At 48.6% G+C, this 26,377-nt stretch overlaps 1 protein-coding gene across 1 annotated transcript; it reads right to left on the bottom strand.

Annotated features, from left to right (window-relative positions):
- Positions 1 to 15,603: 15,603 nt before the first annotated feature.
- On the bottom strand, positions 15,604 to 19,560 carry RNF187 (ring finger protein 187). Its single transcript, XM_027096436.1, has 5 exons — positions 19,486 to 19,560; positions 18,357 to 19,376; positions 16,938 to 17,030; positions 16,530 to 16,751; positions 15,604 to 15,935 (listed from the first exon to the last, which is right to left on the bottom strand). The coding sequence occupies exons 1-5, from the start codon at positions 19,558 to 19,560 to the stop codon at positions 15,933 to 15,935; spliced, it is 1,413 nt and encodes a 470-aa protein (XP_026952237.1). The 3' UTR covers positions 15,604 to 15,932.
- Between the last annotated feature and the right edge of the window lie 6,817 nt (positions 19,561 to 26,377).

Consider the following 26,377-nt stretch of genomic DNA (forward strand, 5'->3'; position numbering starts at 1 on the left):
TTTAAATCAGTAGACTTTGAGTAAAGCAGATGACTCTCCATAATGTGGGTGGGCCTCATCCAATCAGTTGAAGGCCTTAAGAACAAAGACTAAGATTCCCCAGGGAAGAGAGAATTCTGCCTCCAGATGGCCTTTGGACTTGGATTCTTCCCTGGGTCTCCAGGCTACTGGTCTACCCTGTAGATTTCAGACTTAACAGCCCCACAATCAAACAAGTCATTTCCTTAAAATAACTCTGTCTCTCTCTCTCTCTCTACACACACACACACACACACACACACACACACACTTGGTCATTTTTTTCTTTTCCAGTCAGGTCCACATCACTCAGCCATCAGAGCAGGGTTTTAAGTCCATTGGGATTTGGAAATTAAAAACCAGTTTACAGCCGAAATATATGTCCAAATGCTTGATTGAGAAATGTATAATCAAAGTGTTAGTGCTCTGTCTCTAGGGGCCCTGGGCAACGTTCCCCCTCCACTCCTGTGGTCTCATGTGACCTGTGACAGCCTGGTTAATATTGGTCCCCAGCCCTTGCTTCTGTGTCTGCCCATTGCTCTAATCCTAAACTCCACGAGGCCTGGAGAACCCTTGGCATAGTGACATGCAATAGTCACACAAATAAAATTAAAATGTCTCCCCATCCTAGTCTTGTAGTGCCAGCCTGTGCGTCTTTCACTACAGCCATTAACTTTCAGCCTGGTACAACACTCCAGGATTTTTATGCCAAGTTCATGGGCTTGTCCTGGAGATCCACAAGCAGACTAGACTTTCCCTCAATGGCATTGTTTCTGGGACCTTCCCTCTTCCTTTCTTCCCTGCTGTAAAATAATAAGAAATACATACATTGGGCTTCCCTGGTGGCGCAGCGGTTAAGAATCTGCCTGCCAATGCCGGGGACACGGGTTCAATCCCTGGACCGGGAAGATCCCACATGCCGTGGAGCAACTAAGCCCGTGAGCCACAACTACTGAGCCTGCACTCTAGAGCCCACACACTGCAACTACTGAACCCACTCGCCGCAACTACTGAAGCCCATGCGCCTAGAGCCCATGCTCCGCAACAAGAGAAGCCACCACAGTGGGAAGCCCGCGCATCGCAACAAAGAGTAGCCCCCACTCGCCGCAATTAGAGAAAGCCCGCGTGCAACAAAGAAGACCCAATGCAGCCAAAAATAAATAAATAAAATAAATAAATAAATTTATATTAAAAAAAAATACGTATATTGATCTTTGCTCCACATTCCTGACCCCTGTAAATAGAGGTGCTAGGAGAATTTTTAGTTCTAACATTTAGTCTTTGACCCAAATTCCTGACACAGAACTCCTAAATCCCTTGGAATTTCCTGGGTGATAGGAGTATCTTTTGTTCTAATGAGGCTACTCTGGGTGGGCTCCTGGATGGGGGCTGGTCACCGAAAGACAAAATCATCATTAGAAACTTGGAACTTTCAGTCTCATGCCCCATTCTCCAGAGAGGGGAGAGGGGCTGAAAATGGAGTTAATGATCTATCATGCCTACATGACAAAGCCGCCATTAAAATCCCAATAGTAGAGGTTGGCAAGCTTCTGGATTGGTGAACACATCCAAGTACCCGGAGGGTGGTACATCCCAACTCTATGGGGATAGAAGCTCCTGCTCTTGGGACCCTTCTGGACCTTGCCCCATGTACCTCTTCATCTGTGTCCTTTATCACATCCTTTATTATATAATAAAAAAGTAAATATAAGTGTTTCCTGAGTTCTATAAGCTGTTCTAGCAAACGTTTGAATGGGAACCTCTGATTTACAGCCAAGACAGACAGAAGTTGTGGGTCATGAAGGGGCCCTGTTATTTGTGAGTAGCATCTAAAGTGGAAGCAATCTTGTGAGACAATGCGCTTCGTTTGTGTGGTCTGCACCGACTCCAGTTAGTGTCAGAATTGAATTAAATTTTAGGACACCCCTCTGGTGTCACAGAGAATCGCTTGGTGTGGGGAAAACCCTCACATAACTGGTGTCAGACGTGTTGAGTGTGGCAGTCGTGGAGAATAAAGAGAGATACACAGGGAATGTTTTTCCCCACTCACCCACCATTCTTTTGCACTCACTTTCTGGAGCTCTGAATCAGTCCTGTGCATCAGAGTGCCTAGGGAATGGTTCACCATTTCATGAGCGCTGTGCTCAGGTGATTTGCAATGTCATTGTGCACTTTCCTCTCATTTCATCCTGCTCTGCTTGATGAGTAGCAGTTAGTGAAACCCCCTCTGATCAATTTAGAAATATATACAATATATACATAGATAAATATATATTATAGATGGAATGTTTGTGTGTCCCCAAAAATCTTATGTTGAAATCCTAACCCCCAGTGTGATGGTGTTTGTAGAAGGGACCTTTGGGAGGTGCTAGGTCATGGGGTGGAGCCCTCATGAATGGGATTAGTGCTCTTATTAAAGAGCACCTCACCGAGCTCTGTCACCCCTCCACCGCATGAGAACACAGCAAATAGATGGCCATCAATGGAAGTGGCCGCTCTCTAGAACCCAAATCTGCCAGTAAGTTGACACTGGACTCCCAGCCTCCAGAACTGTGAGAAGTAAATGTCTTTTATAAGCTGCATAGTCTATGGTATTTTTGTTATAGCAGTCCAGGTGGACTAAGACAATACATAAATATATATATTTATATATATTTCTCATTTTATATATATGTAGATCAGTATCTCAATTTACTTATATAAATATTTTATAATATTCTCAATATGTATTTTATATGTAAATTATCTCTACATAAATTCTACATATATATAAATTATCTCTCTATATATAAATTCTATGCATATATACATATATAAATTCTCTCTATATATAAATTTTTCCTCTCTCTCTCTAGATATATATATAAATTCTCTCTATGCACATGTATAAATAAATTCCCTGTATATATATTTAAAAATTCCCTCTCTATATAAATGTTATATATATAATTTCTATATATATGTAAAAATTCTATATATATAAATTCTCTCTCTATATATATGTAAATTCTCTCTATATATACATATGTAAATTATATATATATAAATTCTTTCTCTTTATATATATACATATATGTGTATATATATATATATATATATATAAAATCTAGTGGGAATTTCAAGAGAAATCTGCCTTGTTCATGGTTAAGTTGAACAGGCTGATGTTCTCGCATCCAAACACACAAGGGGCTCTCTGCTGATGCCCTGAGCTGCACCTGCCCTATTTGTTGCAGGCAGATTAGGCTGGTTTGCTCCACAGAAGGCAGGACACCTAAGGCCAGTTGCCAGCAAGTCCTTAAAGATGGTGAGGGCCTTGAGTGAGCAGCTGCCTAAGGGATTCCTGTGCCCATGGACAGCAGATGTGAGGAACTGTTTCCCAAGCAGACACTGATCTCCTTCCTGTGAGCCAGAAGAAAGCAAATCTCTTGTCACAGAAATCCAAAGCAGGTTTCCATTACTTTATAGGCAGATGGAATCTAGGGTTCCCCAAATGACCTAACAAGCAGATCTAATGGTTTCACGTCAGATATAATGAAAACACCACCTGAGGACACTCAGTGCCTGAGACCAAGTGAAACCTGCATCTCTCCTGATTAGGATGAAACCAGAATGGGGAAAATACCACCACCTGGAGTATGTAGGTGGAACACTGAGCCCTTTGCAGCACGCATTCTAACCTCTCAACAACTTTGCATGTAAGCATCAGGGTCTCACTTGTACAGATAAAGAACCCAAGAGAGCCAGGCTTCACGACAGTCTAGCTCTAGAGCCAGAACGCTCGACCTCAAATCTACTAACTTCAGCCCTGAGCACCCACCCACCACTGGCCATGCTGCTCTATGTGATCCCAAAATGCATCCTGGTACTGCTGCAAATGCATAAGTAGTATGAGATGGAGCTCCCAATACCACAGATGAGATGTTTTCAGGCAACACTTTCCTCATGCAAAAATTATGGCAATTTTTTCCGTTCCATGCATTCTCAATGAGGGCAATATCCCTCCCATGGGGGCAAAAATTGATTCTTGGGGCTGAAATCAGATACACAGTGGTTTGTGGCCCTCCAAAGGCCCAGCGCATAAACAGATACCCAGTGTATCTGTGGTGTGAAAATTTCATGGAGATGGGGACAGTTAGAAAAAACAATGTCTAAAAAGTCTTAGGGGGGCGAAGATGAAATAAAGACTGAGAAGCACCACCTTATCCTATTACTTCTTTTCCCCTGTGAGTCCAAGCTGGAATGCAATGTTTCTCAGAGTGGATTCCGGGGACCTAGGAGCATGCATGAGGCGATTCAGAACCTGGGTCCCACTACAGACCTACTAGATCAGTTCCATGGGAGGGGGCAGGAATCTTCATTTTTAATAAACTCTTATATCAGTCAGCTTGGGCTGCAAAACACATATTAAAGATTGGATGGTTTAAACAACAGGCATTTATTATTTCACAGTCCTGGAGGCTGAAAGTTTGAGATCAAGGTGTGGGAGGGCAGGTTTCTCCTGAGGCCTCTTTCCTTGGCTTGTAGACGGCCATCTTCTCCCTGTGTCCTCAAATAGTTGTCCCTCTGTGTGTGTCTGTGTCTTAATCTCCTCTTATTATAAGAACAGGAGTCATATTAGATTAGGGCCTACCCATATTACCTCATTTCACCTTAATCACCCTTTAAAGGCCCCATATCCAAATATAGTCATATTCTGAGGTCCTAGGGATTGGGGCTTCAACACGTGGATTTGGGGGGACACAGTCAGCCCATATCAGTTCTCAGACTGCTTCTCATGCCCCTGAAAGTTTAAAATCTGCTCTGAGGGGTGGGGAGAAAGATGCTGCCATCATCTGCCAGGATGAGCATGTGGGGTCACCTGTTCACTCAACAATGTTTATTGACACCCCCCAAAATGTGGAATACAGAGGAATGAATGAATTATGAAAATGAAACCTGGACTGGGGACACCCTCAATGAACCTATGATTTCGAGAACGAGGGCAATCCCAGTAACGTGAGGTGTGTCTCAGAGCCAGGGCTGGAGGTCCCTTTGTCCAGAAAGCTCCCTCAGGGAGGGCACAGCCCTGGTATCTCTGATGGCTGCAGTATTTATGGTGGGGACTGCTATTCATGGTTAATCAGCTTCCTCTATCCAGCCATGGTCCCCACGGTATTGACTAAGGGTATAGTGTCATAAGGCTTGATTTGGGGACAGTGTGTATACAAAGTCAGAGAAGCCAGGGAAAGGCATTTCAGATGGAAGGAACAGAAGAAACAAACATGCAGGACCAGAGTAGCTATGTGTGTCGGCGTTGCCTTGGTCTCCTCATCTGTGAAATGGGGGTGTTAGGTACATATGCCCTCCACAAAAGATGGCCAAGAGGATTGGTGCTAATATACCCTGTTTAGTGGGTTGAATGGTGACTCCCCAAAATGACACATCCATGAGTCTGGGAAGATGACTTTATTTAGAATAAGGGTCTTTGCAGATATAATTAGATGAGGATCTTGAGATGAGATGACCCTGGATTAGGGTGGGCCTCGAATCCAATGACAAGTGTCCTTATAAGAAAAGAGAGGAGACACGTGGAGATGGCCACATGATGACAGAAGCAGAGTTTGGGGTGACTGGGCCACAGCCTGGGAATACTGGGGCCATCAGAAGCTGGAAGAGTCAGGAAGGATCCTCCCCTGCAATCTCTGAGGGAGCACCGTCTCTCTACCTGACATGCCCCCTCCCAATCTCCTTCCTGTCCTGTTGAGCCGCATGTTGCTTCTGCCACATAAGCCAGTAAAACCAACCACAGAATGAGATGAGACTGAGTGTTCTGGACCTCCTGAAGTGTCCCTCCTTGCCCACTCCCCTCATGCAGAATTTCCCAGATGTAGGTGACAGCTCATTCGCGGCTTCTCAAATCCATTTAGTGGATAGTGATCAACAGTTTTCTAAACAGAATAGAATAGAAAACAAGATGTTTCAAACACAGAAATGAGATGATGCTATAGGAACTTTTCATGCATGGACTGGACTATAGTAGCTTCCTCCATTTGGGACAGTTCTACAGGGTTGCCCAGCCCCAGAGCTCAGAGGAGATGTGGTGATGCTTCCAGCCTGATCTCCATCCCCACCATGCTGTGCCCACAGTGTCCCTGGAGGAACCACATGCATGGACTTCAGAATCAGCTTCGCAGGGGAAACCCAAGACATGGGTCAAGGAGAAGAATCTTGAAAAGCCAGTCTTGTGGCAAAGTACACTGTGCCACCTTTATTTTACTGAGATAAAATATACATAACATTTACCATTTTAACCATTTTAAGTATACAGCTCAGCGGCATTAAGTACATTTACATTGTTGTACAACCATCCCTCCATCCATCTCCAGAACATTTTCATCTTCCCAAACTGAAACTCTACACCCATTTAAAAATGACTCCCATCCATCCCTGAGCCCCTGGATCTCTCTGTGTCTATGACTTTGACTGCTCTAGGGACCTCATTCATACACGCGGAATCACACAGTATTTGTCCTTTTGTGACTGGCTTATTCAACTCAACATACTGTTCTCAAGGTTCACCTCTAGCATGTGTCAAAATTTCCTTCCTTTCAAAGACGAATGACATTCCACTGTGTGAGAAAGCCTGGGACACCCCCTTAATCCAAACCAAGTCTACTAAGTAATGGCCAGATGCTGTGGGAGACCACTGCTGGTCCCTTAGGTCAGCAAGGGGAACAGGTCTGTCCACGAATGAACTTCACTGCATGCAAAGTTCAGGTACCTCCAAGGGCCGAGTGCTTCTAAAGGATAAACCAAGTGCAAGGCAGGGAATGACCTGGGGACTCTCAATGCCTATCAGCCTGTAGGTCCTTAGGGAGGGGAGGTAGGAGTTCCAGACTGAGGGGAGGCAGGAGAAGTGTCTGCAGCGGACACTCGCAGAGCAGGGAGGACAGCAAGAACCTGGAGCTGGGGATCCCTGAGCAACTGTGGGGAGAGTGAGGGTGCGGTGGAGAAAGTGCTGGGAGGGGGGCCCAGAAAGGCCTTTGAAGGTTCTCCTGAAGCATCAGGAGACTGTGGAAGGGCTGGTGGGGAGTGGGATGCTCCATTGGCCCTATGGAGAAAGGAGCACGAGCGACGCAGGAGCCTATTCTAGGGGTCCAACGAGAAGGGATGCAGGCCCCAACTGTGTCTATAGGAGGGCAGACTCATAATAGAATTGATGCAGCAGAATTGTTTATGTTTTTTTTTTTTCCTAAAAGAGCACACTAAAGTTGCAAAGAGAAGTGCGACATAATAAGAAATATATATTGGTCTCTGCCCCTCAGGTTTTGGCACAGAGCTCCTAAAACCCTGAGACCTTCCTGTAATGACAGGGGTAAAGGTGTTAATGAGGTGACTTTTGGAAAACACCTAGGATAGAGTCCGGTTGCCAGGGGAACCAACCATGCGATTGGAACTTTTAGCTGCACCCTTGACCTAAGGGGAGAGGGGCTAGAGGTTGAATCAATCACCAATGGCCAATGATTTAATCAAATCATGCCTATGTAATGATGCCTTCATAAAAACCCAAAAGAGAGGGCTCAGAGAGCTTCCAGGATAGTGATGTCAATGAAAAAATAGTCAACTTTATTCAAGCCAACCTGAGGATTATAACCCAAGAGACAGTCTCTCAGAAAGCTCTGAGTACAGTTCTTCCCGTTAGCAGTCAAGCACAGTTTCTGAGACAAAAGGTTATATGTCAAATGACATATTAACAGTTTACACAGTCTAGATCTGCAGGTACAAAGCAAGTAGTGGCTCATCATGACCCCTTACGAGATTAAGAAGGAATGTTATCTCCTAAGAAGGTCTGGTTAATGCAGGTGCACAATACACACTAAATGGGATGGAGGAGGCCCAAAGGGGCAGAGAACAAATTTTATGTTCAAATTTCTCTTGTCTTCCACAAAGTACGAATTTTATTTCATCAGTGAACACATCCACATGCCATGCCAGGAGGTAGGTGCACCCCAAATTCTATGGGGACAGAAGTTCCTGCACTTGGGACATTTCCAGAGTTCAGAAGAGCCTAGTATTTCCTAGAGCCAGGATTATTCGCAAACCTAAGAGATTCCCAGGGAAATGACTTGTGTTTAGGCAGGCATGCAAAGTTGACACAGGGCAGACAGCTCAGGTTGAAGAAGGCGATAAGCTGAGGCCTGAAATCTCCCCGTTAAGAAGAATACAGCTGAGCAGAATGAGCATCACTGTCTGAGACCCTCAGGATCACACTGGGAAGCTCTGGGTTTTCTGTCCGGTGCTCTCCCTTCTGCGTGATTCGTGCTCCTCAGAGCATCTCCAGGAAGGAAAGAGTTATTGAGTTCCAACCTTCCCATGTCTCTCAGTCTTGAGAGGGGAGTGGGGTGTGACTGCTTCTTTTGGGGTGATGAAAATGTTTTGGAACTAGATTGAGGTGGTGGTTGCACAACATCGTGAATGTGCTAAATGCCACTGAATTGTTCACTTTTAAACGGCTCACTTTACGTTACGTGAATTAGGCCTCACACACACACACACAAACATTACTGCCATCCCGTACTCCAGAGATCAGCTTGGGGACATTTACAGGATGACCAATTTGCCACGAATCTTCATGTCTTTGGTTTTTTAAAAAGCCCCCTTTTGCACAGGCTGGTGAGTTGCCTTGTGTTCCTAGATTTCTTAGCTAGGAAAGAGGCTAGCAACAGGCACCTACAAACTTCTCAGGCTCTGTCGAAATTCAGAATCAGCCAACACACATCCCAAGCGAGGGGAAGATTCTGGAAGAGCTCAGACACTTGTGTGACCAGGGACTGGAAATCAGCAGAACAGAGGAAGGTTGCCTAGACAGCAGTTTCTGCATCCTAGTAGAAACAATTGTGGCCCTTCTGCACAAAAGACCATCTTGTTAGCTCACACATTTTCTGGCCTTACCTTTCTCTCCCCTTAATTTGCCTCCCTCGTCCCAACAGGGCACATGGACTCCACAGGCAGTACTGGGCCAAGACTCCAGGAGACGGGATTAGGTCTCACCTCTGAGGTCATTTGTGCCATACTTCCTTCAGGCCATGGCTGCTTTGAAGGACCAGCTCTACCTAGTTAGGGTTCTTAGTTGTATAATTTACAATGTGATGGGGAAAAGAAGGCAAGTGAGTGAAAGAAGGAAAGGTTTTCCTTAGACCTGAGTATTTTATGCTGAGTTTGATGAAGAGTAGATAGTTGTGGGTAAATATGACAGGTAAGGAAGATGAGGTAAGTGTAGTGAACTACAGGAAACTTAGCAAGCCCTGTTTGTTTAGATTCTTGTCAGAGTCCCTTTGTCTTTGGAGATAAGGATGCTCCTTTCCTCTGGGTATTGGGAGGATCTCAAGTGAGGATTTATGGCCTATGGGAGAAGGGTGGGGGGGGTCAGAGTGACCTTCCTTCTTCTGCCATTTTCTCAGACTCCTCATCTTAAGATATTCAATATGCCAAGGTGCCATGTTCAGCTGTAGTGTGTCCTGAACCCCATCACAAGCTAACAGAAAGTTTTATGTCCTAGATGGGGTCATTAAAAGAAGCATTGGCAGTAAAGGTCTGCGTGAAGCAGTAGGAGGGTGGAGCCCACACTGAGCCAAGCTCTTTCCCAGGGATGACTTCTGCCCAGCTGCTCGGTGCCTGCTGCAGACCAGAGGGCCCTGGGCCACAGAAGGTATCCCTCAGACGGGGCCCCCGGGAAACCTGTTCCATGCCCCTGATACAACATATCCACGTGTGCCTCCAACCCCACACAGCATTCTCACAGAGGACTAAGGCACAAAACGTGCTTCCATGGCCCAGGTCCAAAGTGCCTGCTGTGGCCAATGGTGATAGGCACCTTTGCTACTTAAGGGCCAGGGCCATTGCCAGCTCGTGCACCAACCTTGACTCTCAGACTTCAGTTGCGCAGAGGCAAGAAAGGATAAGGGCAGAAGAAAGAGGAAACGATATATCATAGCTCTTCTCCTGGCTACGTGAGTAGCTCTGAAAAGAGCCTTTGGTGTTGCAGCAGGACGGCCTAGATACTGGGCAAGACACCATCCTGCTCAATGGGCTCGTGGCGTAGCAGCTTGTTGAGCTCCTGGCCGCTGCGGATGGCCAACAGCAGGCGGCGCGCACCTCCCTGCTTTGACAACCAGAAGTCAAGCGCCGGCCGGTAGCTTTTATACTCGGGGAGTACGCTGCCGCATGCTGCGACCACCAATAGGATAAAGGCGCTCTGCAGTTTCGCAGCCCCACTGGCTCCTCTGCTACCAGCCCTGTGGCTTGTCCAATCAGACGAGACCTGAAAAGTCGCTTCATTTGCATACGGGCCGGGAGCCAGGGCGCAGAACGCAGTGTTGTGCTTTGTGCGCTCGTGTACGCGCTTCGTTGCCGACTGTACTGTCTACGGGGGCCCGAGGGCGGCCCGGTTGCCTCTGCCGGCTGGAAGGCAGGGGAATGGGCATTTTGGCTAGGCCGCACTCCTCAGATCCCTATTCACGCTCCGGTTTCCTCCGATGCTGGTGGCCCCTACGGGACAGGGGGAGCGCGAGACGCCCCGCCGGGCTGCGGCCGAGAGTGGCCTTCCAGGAGCCGCAGAAACACCGAACCGACGACAGGCTGGTCTTGCCCAAGAATGTCGCCTTTATTGTGGGCGCCAGACCCCGGGAGGTGGCGGAACGCGTGGATGGCCAGATCTCCGCAGAGGTGCGGTCAGCCCTGAGCTCAGCCTAGCCCCGGGTCAAGGTGCCGGGGAAGCCCCCGCAGACCTGCTAGCTCTCCAGAGGCAGACGAGTGGTGTCCAGCAGCCTAAGCGTGAGGATGAAATCTTTACAATTAACGAAGAAAGGAGTCTGTGGCAAAAGCAACCAGGAGAGGTTGCTCGTGCGGAGGAAGAGACACCATTCTGGGTCACTGAATGAAATCAGTGGTTGATACAAGATGTGGGATTGAGAAATTTTACAAAAGGAGAGTCTTCTACTGACAAATACCAGACGTGAGGAGTCTTTGTATCTATGACCAATGTGTTGGGTTTTCTGTTGACTTCTTTTCAAATCTGCCTACTCTTTGTTTTTCACAAAACAACCCGAGCAACCTCTCGTGGCTGCCTTTTCCGCAGACTCCTTTCTTCCTTAATTGTTACTGTGGCCTGTGAAAGTTTAATTCTGACTGATTGACTTACTCGATCATTTGTTGTATTGATGACAATGTTTAATGCACATCTTTTCATTTCTAAATAGTTTTACAAATACTTGAAGACTTGTTTGTCTAGTAGAAGTGGCACATCCTTCTTCAGGAACGAAGGTTTAATTAACCCCTAGAGTCCAAAAGGTTATCTTTAGAAAAAAAAGCCTTAAGGATTTTTGTCTCATTTAAATTATCCGTCTCCAAATTGACTAAGATTCAATTAGGAAATGAAGCACCTCAACTTCGTACCACCTGACTTGAAGAGGAGTCGGGGTGCCTCTGCGGCACCCCCAGAGTGCTTCCCTCTGTCCAGCATGATACCTGTGGGAACCTCAGTTTCTGAGTAAGTTCAGCTGTTACCTAGTTTGTGGCATTTCATCCCCTCGCAGGCACCAGCCTTCCCTTGAGAAAACACTAGGTGTGCACTGAGGCCATTTTTGAACATGGTGAAAACAGTTGGCTCCACTCCTCCCACACCCGAGGGAGAATGAAGCACAGAGGTCCAGGGCAGAGGGCTTCGAAGCTGCCATCACTGGAGCTCGATAAACAAGTAAAAAGAAATGAAGACACTCCAAGGTGGGAGGGCACAGCCTCCGGAAGTCTCAAAATGAGAATCTGGAGGAAGGTCCCCTGAAATTTGAATGAGGTGGATGGCCAGACACCCACTGAGTCTGTAAGATCGAACCAATGTGCTTGCACATTAAAATAAGAAAAGTATTCTTTGTTCATATATAGGGGCCTCCAACTTTTTCCAGCATGCATACCACCTTAACGTTCCCAAACTTCTAAGGCTCCTTTCACACACACCAGACACCCTGATTTAATAGGGAGCTAGTTACAGAACTAGCTAGCTACTACAGAAACGCCAAAGTGACCTGAAGTACCCTGGAATCTAACTTCCTTCCCTAACGTCAAGTCCTGAGTTAGGGTGGTCTCAGGATGACCAAAGAATCTCCCCTTCCCATTTTCCACCCCACAGTGCTGTGTGTCACCTTGGTTCTTTACCTTTTGTTTGTTGCTATTCCCCACTCCAACAGGATTCCCCACTCCGGTAGGAAACTACCCTAATGGGTTCCATTTATAAGTTTGAAGCATTCTTCCATGAAGTGTTCTATGTGCACACGTTTAGGTAAACAGTGCTGTTTTACACTTCACTTTGTTTGCAGCATGGTGCCACAGCTCTGTGCCCTAAGCTCCACTATGTCTCTATGTGCCAAGCTCCTCTGTATCTCTGGGCTTCAGCATACTCTATAGCCTCCATCCCCCGTTTGACCTTCCACCTCCCCCGTTGAGGGGCACTGGCTCATCTTCCCCACCCCCAAGACAATGGTGCTGAGGATGCCTGAGGGTGCATCCCCCTGTGGGCCTGGAGAGGACTAAGGAACACCTGTGAGTGGGTCACTGGGTCCAGGGTCACCATGCCCTAAATCTGATGACACCTGGCAGCAGTGCTGCAGAACGCAGCAGCAGTGCACGGGACAAATGGTGGCAGCTTTCCCATCTCCAACAGCCCAACAGTGTGAGTCATTACTTTTATGGACATGTGATTGCTCCAAAAACTAAGGAGTTTGAGCATCTCCTCCTGGGCTGCTGAGCCCTCTGGTTCCTCTTACGCACTTGCTTGTCCACACCTCTGCCGTGTTATTTTACTCCAGTCACTTTTGGCTCTTCACAATTTGCAGGAGCTCCTTGCAGTTTCGGTACGAACCACATTGGTCTGGGCACTGCAGACATCTTCTACTGCTCCGCCTATCTGTGTTGACTCTGGCCATGGGACACTTGGTTGAGTAGAGGAGGCATTTTTATAAGCCCAACCATCTCACCTGAGAAAACCATTCCCAACACCAGATAGTCCTCAGCCTGGCAGCTGGTGGCTGAAAAATGATGGCAGCATTCTCATCAAACCGCTGTGGGTGTAGTTCTTGTGTTCCTTGACCCCCCCCGCCCCAACCCCGTCCCCCATGGCAGGGCGGCGCTAGGGGGACATCCTACCAACACGGCAAGAGAATGGGCATCAATCCATAGGTCTGCACAGAGCTCAGCCTCAGGACTGGCCATAGCCATGAGGTCTGTCCCACCCTCCCCAGCAGGTCATACCCTGGGAAAAAGCTACATCTGCATCAAGGACATTGTCACCAGACCAGCTTCCCTGGAGTTCTCTGCACCTCTTGGACATGAAAATCAGGTTGGGGCACCCGTGTGCCCATGTCATGTTGGCAGAAACAGTTCTACTGCACTGCTCCCCATGCTGGTATCCCCCATATCCACCTTTCTGCTACCTCAGTAACAGGGACCTGGGTCACCTCGAGCTTCTTGATGCTGCAGACAAGATTCAGTAGCCGTCCTGTGCACATTACCCCATGGAACCATGCTGGCATGCCTTTGGCACGCCAACCCAGGGCTGGAAATGCCATGTCATATGGTAGCACACAATGTACTGTCTAGTCAACTACTGGAAGTGACCTCTGAGCCCTCCCTGATAGAAGGATCTGTGTGCCTGGGGCCATGGGATACATTGGTGTCTGGAAGAGGAATATTATTCCACAGAGCACAAGGGCCCACAATAGAGAGGCCACTGTGACCAGTCAGCAGGGAACAGAGAGTGGGAGCTGACTTCAGTGAGGAAACGGCAGGGATCGGTACAGCCCAGCAGGCAACACAGAACTTTCACCACTGGACATTCAGAGGAGCTGCTAAGTGAGAAGCCAAATCTTACTGGAATCAAAGGCCATCCATGCTGGAGACATTCCTGGCCTGCTGGACACAGGCCGGCAGCTCCTTCCTGTGTCCCCACTGCATCTCAAACTAGAGCCAGGGAGGGGGCCAGAGGCACACCTAGTGTTACCCCTGATCTGAGGAGTCAGGATTATTTATGAGCGTTACTTGGCCAAGGTCCTACAGCTTGCCAAGAGGATGACCCCTTAACTCTCCCATACACAACCAGACAGCTTTTCCCACCCCTCTGCTCGTCATTCTTATGTAGAGAGTATGTGAGAGAAAGGGAGAGACAGCTCATGCGCTGAGAATTCTACCCACATACCGTCAGAAAGCAAGCAACTCCATGCTGGTATCAGAACCTCCCATCTCTCCCCAGCACTGGGCACCCAGGGGGGTACCACATTTCTGGCCTGCACCCCAGCCCTGTCTAGCACATCAGTCTCCAGGCAGCCAACTGAGAGCAGAACGGACAGGCCTCCCAGCAGCTCTCTGCAGAGGAGGAAAGCGGGTAGCTGGATCTCCAGCTGTGGGAAACTGGGGCAGCTCCCCAATTTCACTTGGCAGAAGCAGGAGATGGAGGGCTCATCAGGGAGAAGTCCAACCCACAGACCCCTGACATGGGGCAGTGCAGGCACAGCGCCTCCTCAGAGACCAGCCAGGGCATGGAGAGAAGATAGATGGGAGGAGGGACGCCAAGCAAACTGGTTGAAGCGAGCCCTCTTTAGTGGGCTCTGTAAGCGCCGGCTACCAGCCAGGCAGGCCGCCCCCAAGCTCACAGAAACACAAGAGGCCAGCAGCACCAAAGGCCAGTGACTCCCATCTTGAGAGGCTTCGTCCAGAAACGGGCCATCGATCATAAAGCTGCTCTTTTGGGAATGACTCACAGCCCCAACCACCATCCTTAACACCTGTGTCAATTCTTGGGCCCCTTGACCTTGTCACTTTGCGCTGCTGCAGTTTCGTCTTTTGGAGGAATCTACACAATGACACTACTAAGAGGTTTTGCTAAATTCGTCCAGCAGAGGAAATATGAAGAGAAGCCAGAGGTACGGGGAAATGAAACACCAAGGCGAGGCCTGGGGATGGCCTGAGCCTGGGACTGCTCCTCCTGCCCCAGGAAAAGTCCTGGGTCAGTGGAGGGACAGGCAGGTGGACAGGGCAGATAGAGGGTGATGCTAAGGCAGGCTCTGGGGAAAACCACTGGCATCCAAGGGATGGAAGATGGAGAAGAGAAATGAGAGCCGGCTGAGTAGACACCCTCGGAGGCAGAGCAGGACAGAGCCTGGAGGATATGGCCAGCAAGGGTCTGCACTGCCCCTGACACGCAGACTCCATGAGGACCTCAAGGTTCTCATGTTTCTGTGGATAGACCTCAAGCTGTAGGTGTAGGTTTGTGCAACATACGCTGTTGGAGGACCGCAAGCAGAGGTGACAGGTCTGATCTGCCCGCCCTCCCCACCCAGGCACCCTGAACACTCCTTTCCCTTGACACTCACCCCAAATTTAATCTTAACTGCTATGCCCAATGCATGGGTGGGGGTCTGTGGGCCTGGGTGTGCATGTCTGGTGGAGCAGCCCCGTTACAGGCTGCATTTAAATGGGGCAGGTGTCAGGTCTGGACAGCCCAGGCCTCCTGGAGATGACGACCACAGCTCATGGAGACCCCGGCAAATCTGACAAGACTTGGGGCAGCGAAAAGAGCTTTATGGAGTTGGGATACACTTAGGTTAACTTACCCCCAATACAGATCTCTACAGTGAAATGTTTATAGCCTAGAAACATGAACACCTAGAGGAAAAGGGAACACAAACACTCTTCTGAGGAGCACTGTCTTCAGCAACTCAAGGTGGGCACTTAGAGTTCGCAGCCCACATCTACACCTAGGAGAAGACACTCAGGGTTGGGGTGTCTTGAAGGATGACAGGGGGGTCCAGAAGGAGGCGGATGGAGGAGCTGCTTCAGGCCAGGGATGGAACGAGCTTCCTCTGCCCAGTGCCTGGGCAAGCAGCACATCACTGCATGGGAAGAGAGAGAAGGAGTGAGGGAGCTTCTATCCTGGAAGCCAGGTGACTGGAGAACCCAGCCCCACCAGACCCACACGTCTGTCTCCTCACCCACAGTCACCACCCACTTGGAGCTGATTAACCAGTATTGCCAGAAGTGAAATGACACCTCTCAGCTCAGAGGAGGTAAGACAGAGGCTGCTGGCTCCCGGCTCAGACTCAGGGTTGCAAAGAGCCCAGAATCTCCAGATTTAGGCAAAGCCTCAGGGCACAGTGTAAAGGACATTCAGGATGAGGGCATGGCAACCACCATCCTCGCCAGGATCCCTGCCTCTCCTGACCTCAGAGCCATCTCCTACGTGTAGAGCCCCAGGATAGGGCAGGGGCCCAGTGCTTCAATATTGGGATGCAAGTCCCCCCTCTCTGCAAATGTTTCTTCCCACATGGAAGCTGGAGAGTCTCCTGGATTACTCATTCCTGAAATTCAGCCCCAAATGGAAGCCAGGCAGCGGTCTAAAGGCTTCTCTCTTGGTAAGCTACCACCTTGCTAATTCTTGAATCTGTGCCCGCTCTGCACTCCCCTGGCCACCAGGACAGGGTGCCCACCTGGAGCAGCATACTGAGGCCCAGGTTGCGGTGCCTCCTCTCCAGCTCCGACACAGCCTGCAGCAGGGACCTGAACCTCTCCGCTGGGTCCTCATCCTCGTCGTCCAGGGACCCTTCCTCTTTCTCTGCTTCCTGCAGGAAGCGCCCCTCCTCCTCAGCAAAGAAGGCCCGAAGCTTCTTGTAGTCAGTCAGGGCCTTCTTCCTCCGGTCCATCACATGTCCCTACAGGATGGGTGGGTGGCAGGGAGGGATACCCGTGTCCTCGGGCTACCCCGAGACACCGCCCCCCACCGCCCCACCACCGACCACCTCAAGGGAGGAGAGTCCCCTGACCGCCCTGCCAAATAGGGTCAGGGGTACACAGCCACGTTTCCTTGTTCACATGGACTCCAACCCCACCCCACTTGCCTTCCACACAGCAGCGGCGGACTCAGCCTGGCCATGCAGGTCCCGAGCATCGTTCAGATCTTTCCTCATGATCTCCACAGATCCCTTGTTCTCCTGGAAAGAGATGCTGGTTATGGGGTGTGTGACCACTTCTGAAGGTCTGGGGCCCACCTAAGCCCAGTCCAGAGGGACACTGCACCACCAGAATCCCCTGACGGTCCAGAGGCCTCAGTTCATGGTCTTGGCCCACCAGACACCTCAAAACCCTGCAGGCACCAGAGAGGGTGGTCTTAGTGACCCACTATGCTCTCTCCAGTCTGAGAGAAATATTTGTGCTAAGAATCCAACAGGGTAACTGTACACAAGACCATCCATTGGGGTCCCTAGTGTTACTGTCCCCAGCGTAGGGATGGAGGGTGGTCTCTTTGGGGTGAGGATGGCCACACCCAGGGCCTGCCCAGCTCCATGCGCTGACTGGATAGGTGGGGTCCTTCACCAGGAGGAAAGAACAACACCAGTCCCCTGGCCACATGCTCTAGCCCCAAGCAAGCCCCTGGATGCTACACTCCACTGTTTACCCAGGAGACCCCAGGACCCAACCCCTGACACATGTACCCTCAAACGTGCTACTCTCTCCCCTCTGGTGGGCAGGGACCACACTGTTTCCACTCCAGGGGCCTGGCTGTCTTTATTCTCTAAGAAATAAAGTTGAGCCCACCACACACACAGCGGGTCCCTGGGATCCCCAGACCCCAGCTGTGACCAGACTCTCCGATGGCAGGTTCCGACCCAGAATCAAGTGCCACATGTAACGGATGAAAGCACAGTGGAAAAGGTTCCAGAACAAAGTAGGTTAAGGGACTCGAGAGAAGACGGAATGGGAGGGGGGCGCACAGGACTCCAGAGGGGCCGATAGCCTCAGGCCCCGTCCCCTAACAGGGGACTTTGCTCGTGGGGGCAGGGCAGTAACACAAAAGGGGCAAGGCATGGGGGCGGGGCCCACAGCAGGACTGTCTGCCCCTGCGGGGTGGGTCAGGCCAGTACAACACCGAGAAGGCGGCAGGGGCATCCTGGGGGGAAGCGGGGGACGATGGGGAGAAAGGGCACTGTCCAGGGATGGGGAAAGGGGGACTGGATACCTTCCGAAGGTAGGGTAGTGGAGAGGAAGCAACTTCTGGGGGTAGGGAATGGGGGAACAAGGCACCGTCCAGGGATGGGAGAAAGGGTTCTGCGCACCGTACAGAGGAAGGAAGCAAAAGGGACAGGGCAACAACTGGGGTATTGGGGGGGGGGGTCAGAGCACCGTCCAAAAGATGGAGATTGGGGACCAGGGTGCCATCCGGATAATACGGAGGGAGAACAGGGCGCAGTCTGGGGATGGGAAGGGGGACAGGGCACCCTCCGGGGAAGGGCAGCGCATGGGACGCCGCCCGCGCGCACCTTGCCGCGCAACGCCTTCCTCCAGCGGGGCTCCCACTCGGGCGGCTCGGGCCCCGCGGCCATGCGGCAAGCGGCGCACAGCGGGCCCCCGTCGGCTCGGCACAGCAGCTGCAGCGCCGCCTCAGAGGCCGGGCCGTCGCGCGCGGGCGCCGCGGCAGCCTCCTCGAGCGCCAGCAGGCGGCGGCTGAGCGGCGGGCGGCCGGGCTCCACAGCGCGCTGCCAGCAGTCGTCGGCGCACTCGGGACACGGGAAGGGCCCGTCCTCCTCCGCCCAGAATCGCACCACGCACGCCCGGCAGAAGCGATGGCCGCAGTCGGCGCGCACCGGCTCGCGAGGCGCGCGCTGGCACAGGGCGCAGGCGGCCTCGGCTGGGCCCGCGGGAAGCGCCAGGGCAGCGGCGGCGGGGCCCTCGAGGAGGGCACAGACAGGGACGCGGACCGGGGAGCACAGGTGGCTGGGCTGGCGAGGCCGGAGACACGGGGGAAAGCCGGGGACCGGGACGCAGGAAAAGCGCGGCCGGAGAGCCGGGGACGGGGATGTGCGGACGGGGATGGAGAGCAGGGACGAAGGACAAGAATGGCGACTGGGATAGCTGGGCGCCCGGCGCAGGGTCCTGGCAGGCGTGTGCTCCACGCAGGGTCCTGGCAGTGGTGTACTCCAGTCTCCCGGGTCCTGACAGGCCGCTACACTCCGCCTGGGTCCTGGCAGCGATGTACACTCTCTCCGCCCCCCCCGCCCCGCCCAGCTAACAGTGACGCGCTTCAGTCTCCCGCCCGCGGGCCGACCCACGTCCTTGCACGCTGAAATCTTACAGGGATTGTCACTTCTCCCATAAGTGACTCGTGTGCGAAAGGGAAACAGTTTTATTTGAAAAGTCCATTTTAAACGTCTTTTTTGTAAGCTGCTAGGACCTGAGCTGCAAGCACCTCCTCCGGGCGCAACGCCCACGCGGGGTGGGGACTGGGCTGGAATACGGCCTGCGTGGGACGCTTCCTGGGCACCCTCCCACGTGAAATCGTTCTGTAGGCACCGAACCGCGTGTGCTTTCCCCGCGTGCGTAGGTCCGGCGTGGACTCTCAGAGGAACACGTCTTGTGAGGGCCACCCCACGTGGGTGGCCAACGTCCTACCTGGAGCCCAGGCTTTAGGTCCCCAGTTCGCCCCTGAGCCTCAGGCACGGGGAATCCAGCGACGAGGAAACTCATTGATTCAGAGTGAAGACTTGTGATAAGACCCAGGGCTACCAGTCTCCAGGTCCGTACCAGGAAATTCGTTAGCATTTCTTTAAAGACAAAAAAGGTTTAGGGAAGGAGCGGTCTGGTGGTTTGTTTTTGGTTTTTTGTTGTTTTAACCAAGCACTTGGTTTTAAAAAAATGCAATTTTTAATTTTTTAGAAGTGAATCTGGGGCTTCCCTGGTGGCGCAGTGGTTGAGAGTCCTCCTGCCGATGCAGGGGACACGGGTTCGTGCCCCGCCGCGAAGATCCCACAAGCCGCGGAGCGGCTAGGCCTGTGAGCCATGGCCGCTGAGCCTGCGCGTCCGTAGCCTGTGCTCCGCAACGGGAGAGGCCACAACAGTGAGAGGCCCGCGTACCGCAAAAAAAGAAAAAAAAAAAAGTGAATCTGTTATTCCGCATAAGTGCAAAATCTTTCTAGGTATTGCTCTTTGGTTTTGTGGGGACTTTTTTTGTTTTTTTTTAAATCTGATGTTGACTTAACAAAAAACACGTAAAAGTTAAGTTTTATTCAGGCACCTTACTGAGGCCTGTAGCCAGGAAATAGCTGTTGACTGAAGAAAATGCACAACCTAAACGTTGAGGGTTATATTTTATTTGGCAGACTTGCTAAGGACCTAAGCCAGGAAGAGAACCTCTCAGGAGCCAGGTATTATAGGAGTTTTGGCAACACAAACCAGGTTTGGAACAACAAAAGATTACTGTTGAAGAAAACCGGGGGCTTCCCTGGTGGCGCACTGGTTGAGAGTCCGCCTGCCGATGTAGGGGACAGGGGTTCATGCCCCAGTCCAGGAAGATCCCACATGACGCGGAGCGGCCGGGCCGTGAGCCATGGCCGCTGAGCCTGCGCGTCCGGAGCCTGTGCTCCGCAACGGGAGAGGCCACAGCAGTGAGAGGCCCGCGTATCGCAAAACAAACAAACAAACAAAAAAACCAGACATCTTAAATTAATGAATTTAGTGCTTTTTTTTTTAATGTATGGGAAGATACAATAGTCTGGGCTTATTGGAATCATTCCTTTGATAGGGACCTTAACCATCTAGGGCCAGTACCCTGTTTTTCTCCTTTCTGAATCCCCTCAGGGTGCACAGTTGGGGTGGCTGTGGTGCCACAACATCCTTTGTTTACTAATAAGGCAAGCTGGTTGTCTTTATCCACACAGCCTCTCCTTTCCTCTGAAGGGACTGGTCCAAAGAGGTAGTGGAGGAGCCAGTATATATTAGAATTGTTTTGGCTGGGAAATACTTGTAGTCAAGCATACATTTTGATAAAATATTACTGCTAATCACAAGGAACAGATATCTCAAGTTACTGATTTTAGTGCTTTTCTATCTATGGGAAGATGCAAGAATATGGGGTCATTGAAAGTATTCCTTAGATATGCATTTTAACTGTCTGGGGGCCTGGTAAATCCAAAGTGCAGAATGTTTCATCATTTTTTCCCCCATCTTGAATTCCCCTCAGGGCACACTGTCAGTGGGCGACTGTAGTGGGTTGCAACTTACCTCTTTCTATAACAGGGTGATGAGTGACACTCTATTCTCTTTGTTTACACTGGCATAGACTTGAAAATGCACTAAATGAGCGGTTGGAAGTGTGACTGGAAAACAGGTTAGTTCTGTGGAGCAATTGTTAGAAGGAGGAAAGCACTTCAGGCCGAGCCTAGCTGATTTGTTGGGTAGACTAGGAACACAGTGGAGAGAAAAGTGGGGGAAAAGAAAAAGAAAATCAATGAGCAAAGGCCATGATAATTCAGTGAGTGTGAAAAATAATCAGGCACAACCATTAAAGGCAAATAACCAAACTAGGAAGATGTCAGCCACAAATATACAAAGAGTTCATACAATTTGGAACTGAAAAGTACAACGGAAAAATACCCCCTGCCCCATGGAATTTGTCAGCTCACAGAGAAAATGCAAATGCTGAATAGACATGAGAAAAAATACACACTCTAACCAGTTACCAAGAAATAGAAACGTAAAGTGAGACCTTTTTTTTTCACTATTAAGTTGGGAGACCCTGTTACTAAACCAAACCTGGGTCCATTCATCCATGTCGCAGCAAAGCCAATCAGTCTGCTGACACTGAGTTGTGGTGAAGGAAAGTATGCAGGGTGCCAAGCAAGGAGAATGGGCAGCTCATGCTCAAAAAGCCCAAACTCCCCAGTGGATTTTAGGGAAAGGTTTTTAAAGGCAGCATTTGGGGTAAGCAGCTGGGGGACTTTCTTCTGACTGGCTGGTGATGAGATGACAAGGGGATATTTCAGAAATCCTAAACATCTGGTTCCAACACTGGTGCCAACCAGTCTTGGGTCTACCTGCTTGTCAGCATGTAGTCACCATCCTCCACCTGGGTGGGGGTCTTAGTTTCTGCAGAACAACTCAAGAATTTGCATCAGATTATTATTATGTCCCTTGAGGAGGAAATAGGACTCTGTTTTATTGCTGAACTATTTTTCAAGCTCTCTTGCTTAATGCTTTTCCTTTGTTTCTGCCTTCCATCACTTCCCTAATTAGAGCCTGAGTCTGCTCCTCCAAACTCAGGGAAGGCCTAGGACACTAATGCCTTTTTCTACAAACAAGGAATGGGGGATATGGAGGGGATTTTGTACCTGGGAAGTCCCTCCTGCTGGGTTTCAACCAAAAAAAACCTGATTTTGCAGATATTGCTTCTGGGAGACAATGTAGCAGTATGTGTTAAGGATCTTCAGATTTTTCATAACCTTTGGAATTCCTTTTCTCAAAATATGTTCTATAAAACTAACCCAAAGTGGAAATAAATCGTCATTTGGTTTGGTCTGGAGAAGTGTTTGTCATATCACTATTTGGGAGGGGGGGAAGCTTAAAGTCCAATAATAGGGGAATGACTCAGCAAATTATAGCAGCCATCAATTTGAAGATGTATGCATGAAAGATTTTTGGAAATGAGGAATGACAAACATTGTTAGAACCCATCCATGACCTGCTCCCAACTCCAATGTGTGGATTTTTCCCCACAACAGGCAATTCTCTGTGTTTACAATTTAACTTAATTTTGACACTCCTGGAGATAGCATCAAACCCCACAGGTTAAGGGCTCAGTGATACAAGACTGCCCCCCTGCAACTTCAGTTGCCACTCACAAATCCAAGCATCACCTGTGATACTATAGTATCACAAATGTCTATAGACCAGAGGGTCTCATCACAGTATCACACTATCCTTCGTTAAGACCAGCAGAATCAAAATTGTGTTGTGCAGAATTCCCATTTTCCAAGACAGACTCAAACTGGCATTTTCCCTCCAGCTTCCTTTGTACCCTCCAGGAGAGAGACAAGGAATGGGAGAAGAGAGGGCAAAAGAAGAGATGTGCATTCTCTCCCTCATCTGCTTCTTGAACCATCCAGAGAACTGAAGACTCCCACTTTCAGGTCAGAGGCAGAATAAGAGTGGGTGATGGTCTGAATTATTGCTCAGAATAACATTTCATAAATACCACCGATACAGTAGGACACTTGGCAGGCTCTGAGCATCTTGATGCTGACATCAAAGACATCAAAGAACTAAATAAGGGACTTCCCTGGTGGCGCAGTGGTTAAGAATCTACCTGCCAATGCAGCGGACATGGGTTCAATCCCTGGTCTGGGAAGATCCCACATGCCATGGAGCAACTAAGGCTGAGCGCCACAACTACTGGGCCTGTGCTGTAGAGCCCACGAGCCACAACTACAGAGCCCCTGTGCCACAACTACTGAAGCCCACGGACCTAGAGCCCGTGCTCTGCAACGAAGAGTAGCCCCTGCCTGCCGCAACTAGAGAAAGCCTGCATGCAGCAATGAAGACCCAACGCAGCTGAAAATAAATAAATTAATTAATTAATTAATTAAAAAAAACCCAAAGCTTTATTTTAAAAAAAGAACTAAATAAGAGAATGCCTCACCATGAAAGGGCAGAATTCCCGGTTTTGCTGGTTCTGAACCATATTCCATATTTCTCAATATTGTATTTTAAATAGGTTAGTATAAAGTTTTGAGATTAAATTAGTAACAATGAAAAAATCTGAATATTTTCTATAAGTGTGACAAAGTAGTTTTTTTTTTAAGGTAACAAAAAAATAGACCACTAGAAGAGAAATAAAGGATTCTAAGGGTAGCAGAATATACTACCCCAAAATGTGTCACTTTGGCATAAAGATTATTTTGAGCTGGAGGCAAATGAGGATCAACAGTTGCAGAAAGATGCCTTCCCAGAGTTTCCTTAACTGACTAAAAGCAGAAACTTCTGAAAAATGAAAACCGCCATAAGTGCCCTCTCGGGGAAGTCTTCTGGCTGTGAAGATGATGGAAAGTCAGGGCCAAGATGGACCTGCACTAATGACACTTGTCTTCCATTGGTTTCCCCCCAAATATTTACCTTCCCATAGCTTGACACCCCTGGAAGCCTAAAACCCTTTTCCTTTCTCTTGTCACTTCTCTACAGGTTTATTTGTTAAGATGCTGTATAAGCCCAAGTTCTAACCTGAGATTTCTTCCGTGTGATGTGCACCATATGCATTAATAAACTATTTTTCTCTTGTTGATCCGATGGGTTGTTTGTTTGTTTTTGTCAGTCTAATTATGGGGTCTCAGCCAATGAAACTAAGATGAGAAGAGAGAAAAGTTTTTCTCTCCTTAAGTTTTCATTAAAGGAAGTTGTAATCGCACATCAACCTAATGATTTGATGTGTGTTTTATTGCATTTCGAGTTACCCTATTTTAAGTTCTGTTTTCACAAACCAAACAAAAGGGGATGGTAAAGAGATCTTCAACTACGGGTGTAGGAGAAATGATTGAAGAGCTGAGGGTGTTGAGATTAAGAAGATACAACTCTGGAAATTTCATGTCTGGCATGTGGAAAAAGAATAGAAAGCAATTTTTATTTCTCAGAAAAGACAGAAATAGGACTAAGAAATACAACTTACTAGGAGGCAAATTTGAAGTCGTTATGTTTATGATATTGTGATGTATAATAAGAAATATATATTTGGCCTTCCTCCCTATTCCTAGCACAGAGCTCCTAAAACCCTGGGAATTTCCTAAGTGATGAGAATCATAAAGTTGTCCTGATATTCAAAACGAACCTCTGTCAGTGACATCACGGTTTGTGTTAATGAGGTAACTTTTGGAAAGTTCTTGAGGATGGGAGCAGGTTGCCAGGGGAACCAATCTAGTAAGAGAGGGTTGGAAGTTTTAGTCCCACCCTCCATAAAAACCCAGAAGGATGGGGTTTGGAGAGCTTCCAGGTCGATGAACACCTGGAGATTTGGAGAGGGTGGCATGCCCAGAGAGGGCATGGAAGCTCTGTGCCCTTTCCCCATACCTTGCCCTGTGCATCTCTTGTACCTGGCTGTTCCCAAGTTATATCCTTTTATGATAAACTGGTGATTAGTAAGTAACATGTTTCTCAGAGTTCTGTGAACTGCTCTAGCAAAGTAATCAAACCCAAGGAGGAAGACAAGGAAACTTCTGATCTATAGTGGGGTCAGTCAGAAGCACAGGTGACAACCTGAACTTTCAATTGGAGTCTGAATTGGGGACAGGCTTGTAGAACTGAGCCCTTAACCTGTGAGACTTGATGCTATCTCCAGTTAGGTAGTGACAGAATTGAGTTAACTGCCTGTGAGAAAAACACAAACATCAGAATTGATGTCAGATTTGGAATGATATTCCTCCAAATTTTCCATGTTCTAATGAAAAAAAAAAAATCACAGAGTGTTAAAGCTGAGATTGGTGTTCAGGATGGTTCAGTCCATCCCATGTCTGACCTAAAGAGGCTGAAAGCCACACACGTCAGGGTGGTACCTCCACAAAACTACCAGACTGCCTTAAATAAGGACTCTTTCATATTTTCATTTGTATTTTTCTGCTTCAAAGAAAATTATTGTCTCATTTTAGAACTGAAGAGGGAAAAAAATCAGGATGGGGTATTTGTTGGTTTCCAACAAATTAAACGTATTGAAAGGAAAAAGGTGAGTGGCAAATATAAATTGCAATTATGGTATTATCTGTGAGAATAGTTTTCCAGACTTTTCTAGATTTTCATAATAATATGCTTGAAAACTTGTTTCTAAACATGTATTTATTCCTGATACATTTAAAGCTGTATCCACTCTAAAGTACAGCTAAGCTCTATCACATATATTCTTTTAGGTGGTATTTCTTTTTATTAGGATCTAAATATTTTTAATTCCCCATATGATCTCTTTTTTAACCCAGATATTATCTAGCTATATATTACTTAGTTTCCAAATATACAGAATTTGTAACTACAATTTGGTTAATAATTTATACTTTACTACACTACAGATGTAGAACACAAGAGTTTGGAATTTAATGAGCTCTCCTCTATGACTGAATGGATGGGTTATTTTTGCAAATGGTCCCTGTGTGCTCAAAAGGAAAGTGGGTCCTCTGCTTGCTGGTTATAGTTCCAAAATCTTGAGGTTATTAATTGTGTTATTGAGCTCTTCAATATCACTGCTTAGTGGGCTTCCCTGAGGGCGCAGTGGTTAAAAATCCACCTGCCAATGCAGGGGACACGGGTTTGAGCCCTGGTCCAGGAAGATCCCACATACTGCAGAGCAACTAGACCCATACGCCACAACTACTGAGCCTGCACTCTAGAGCCCGCGAGCCACAACTACTGAGCCCGCTTGCCTAGAGCCCATGCTCTGCAATAAGAGAAGCCACCTCAATGAGAAGCCCACGCATCACAACAAAGATCAGCCCCTACCTGCTGCAACTAGAGAAAGCCCGCGTGCAGCAACGAATAC

Source organism: Aethalodelphis obliquidens, unplaced genomic scaffold (assembly GCF_003676395.1).
Source record: "Aethalodelphis obliquidens isolate GAN/ISIS:26980383/991018 unplaced genomic scaffold, ASM367639v1 scaffold102, whole genome shotgun sequence".
NCBI classification, from domain to species: domain Eukaryota; kingdom Metazoa; phylum Chordata; class Mammalia; order Artiodactyla; family Delphinidae; genus Aethalodelphis; species Aethalodelphis obliquidens.

Coding starts and splice junctions, on each gene's coding strand:
- RNF187 (XM_027096436.1), bottom strand. CDS start 19,560: ATGAGTTTCCTCGTCGCTGGATTCCCCGTGCCTGAGGCTCAGGGGCGA. Junction 17,031..18,356: donor GGAAGGCGTTGCGCGGCAAG/GTGCGCGCGGGC, acceptor ATCTCTTTCCAG/GAGAACAAGGGATCTGTGGA. Junction 16,752..16,937: donor CCGCCGCTGCTGTGTGGAAG/GCAAGTGGGGTG, acceptor CCCATCCTGTAG/GGACATGTGATGGACCGGAG.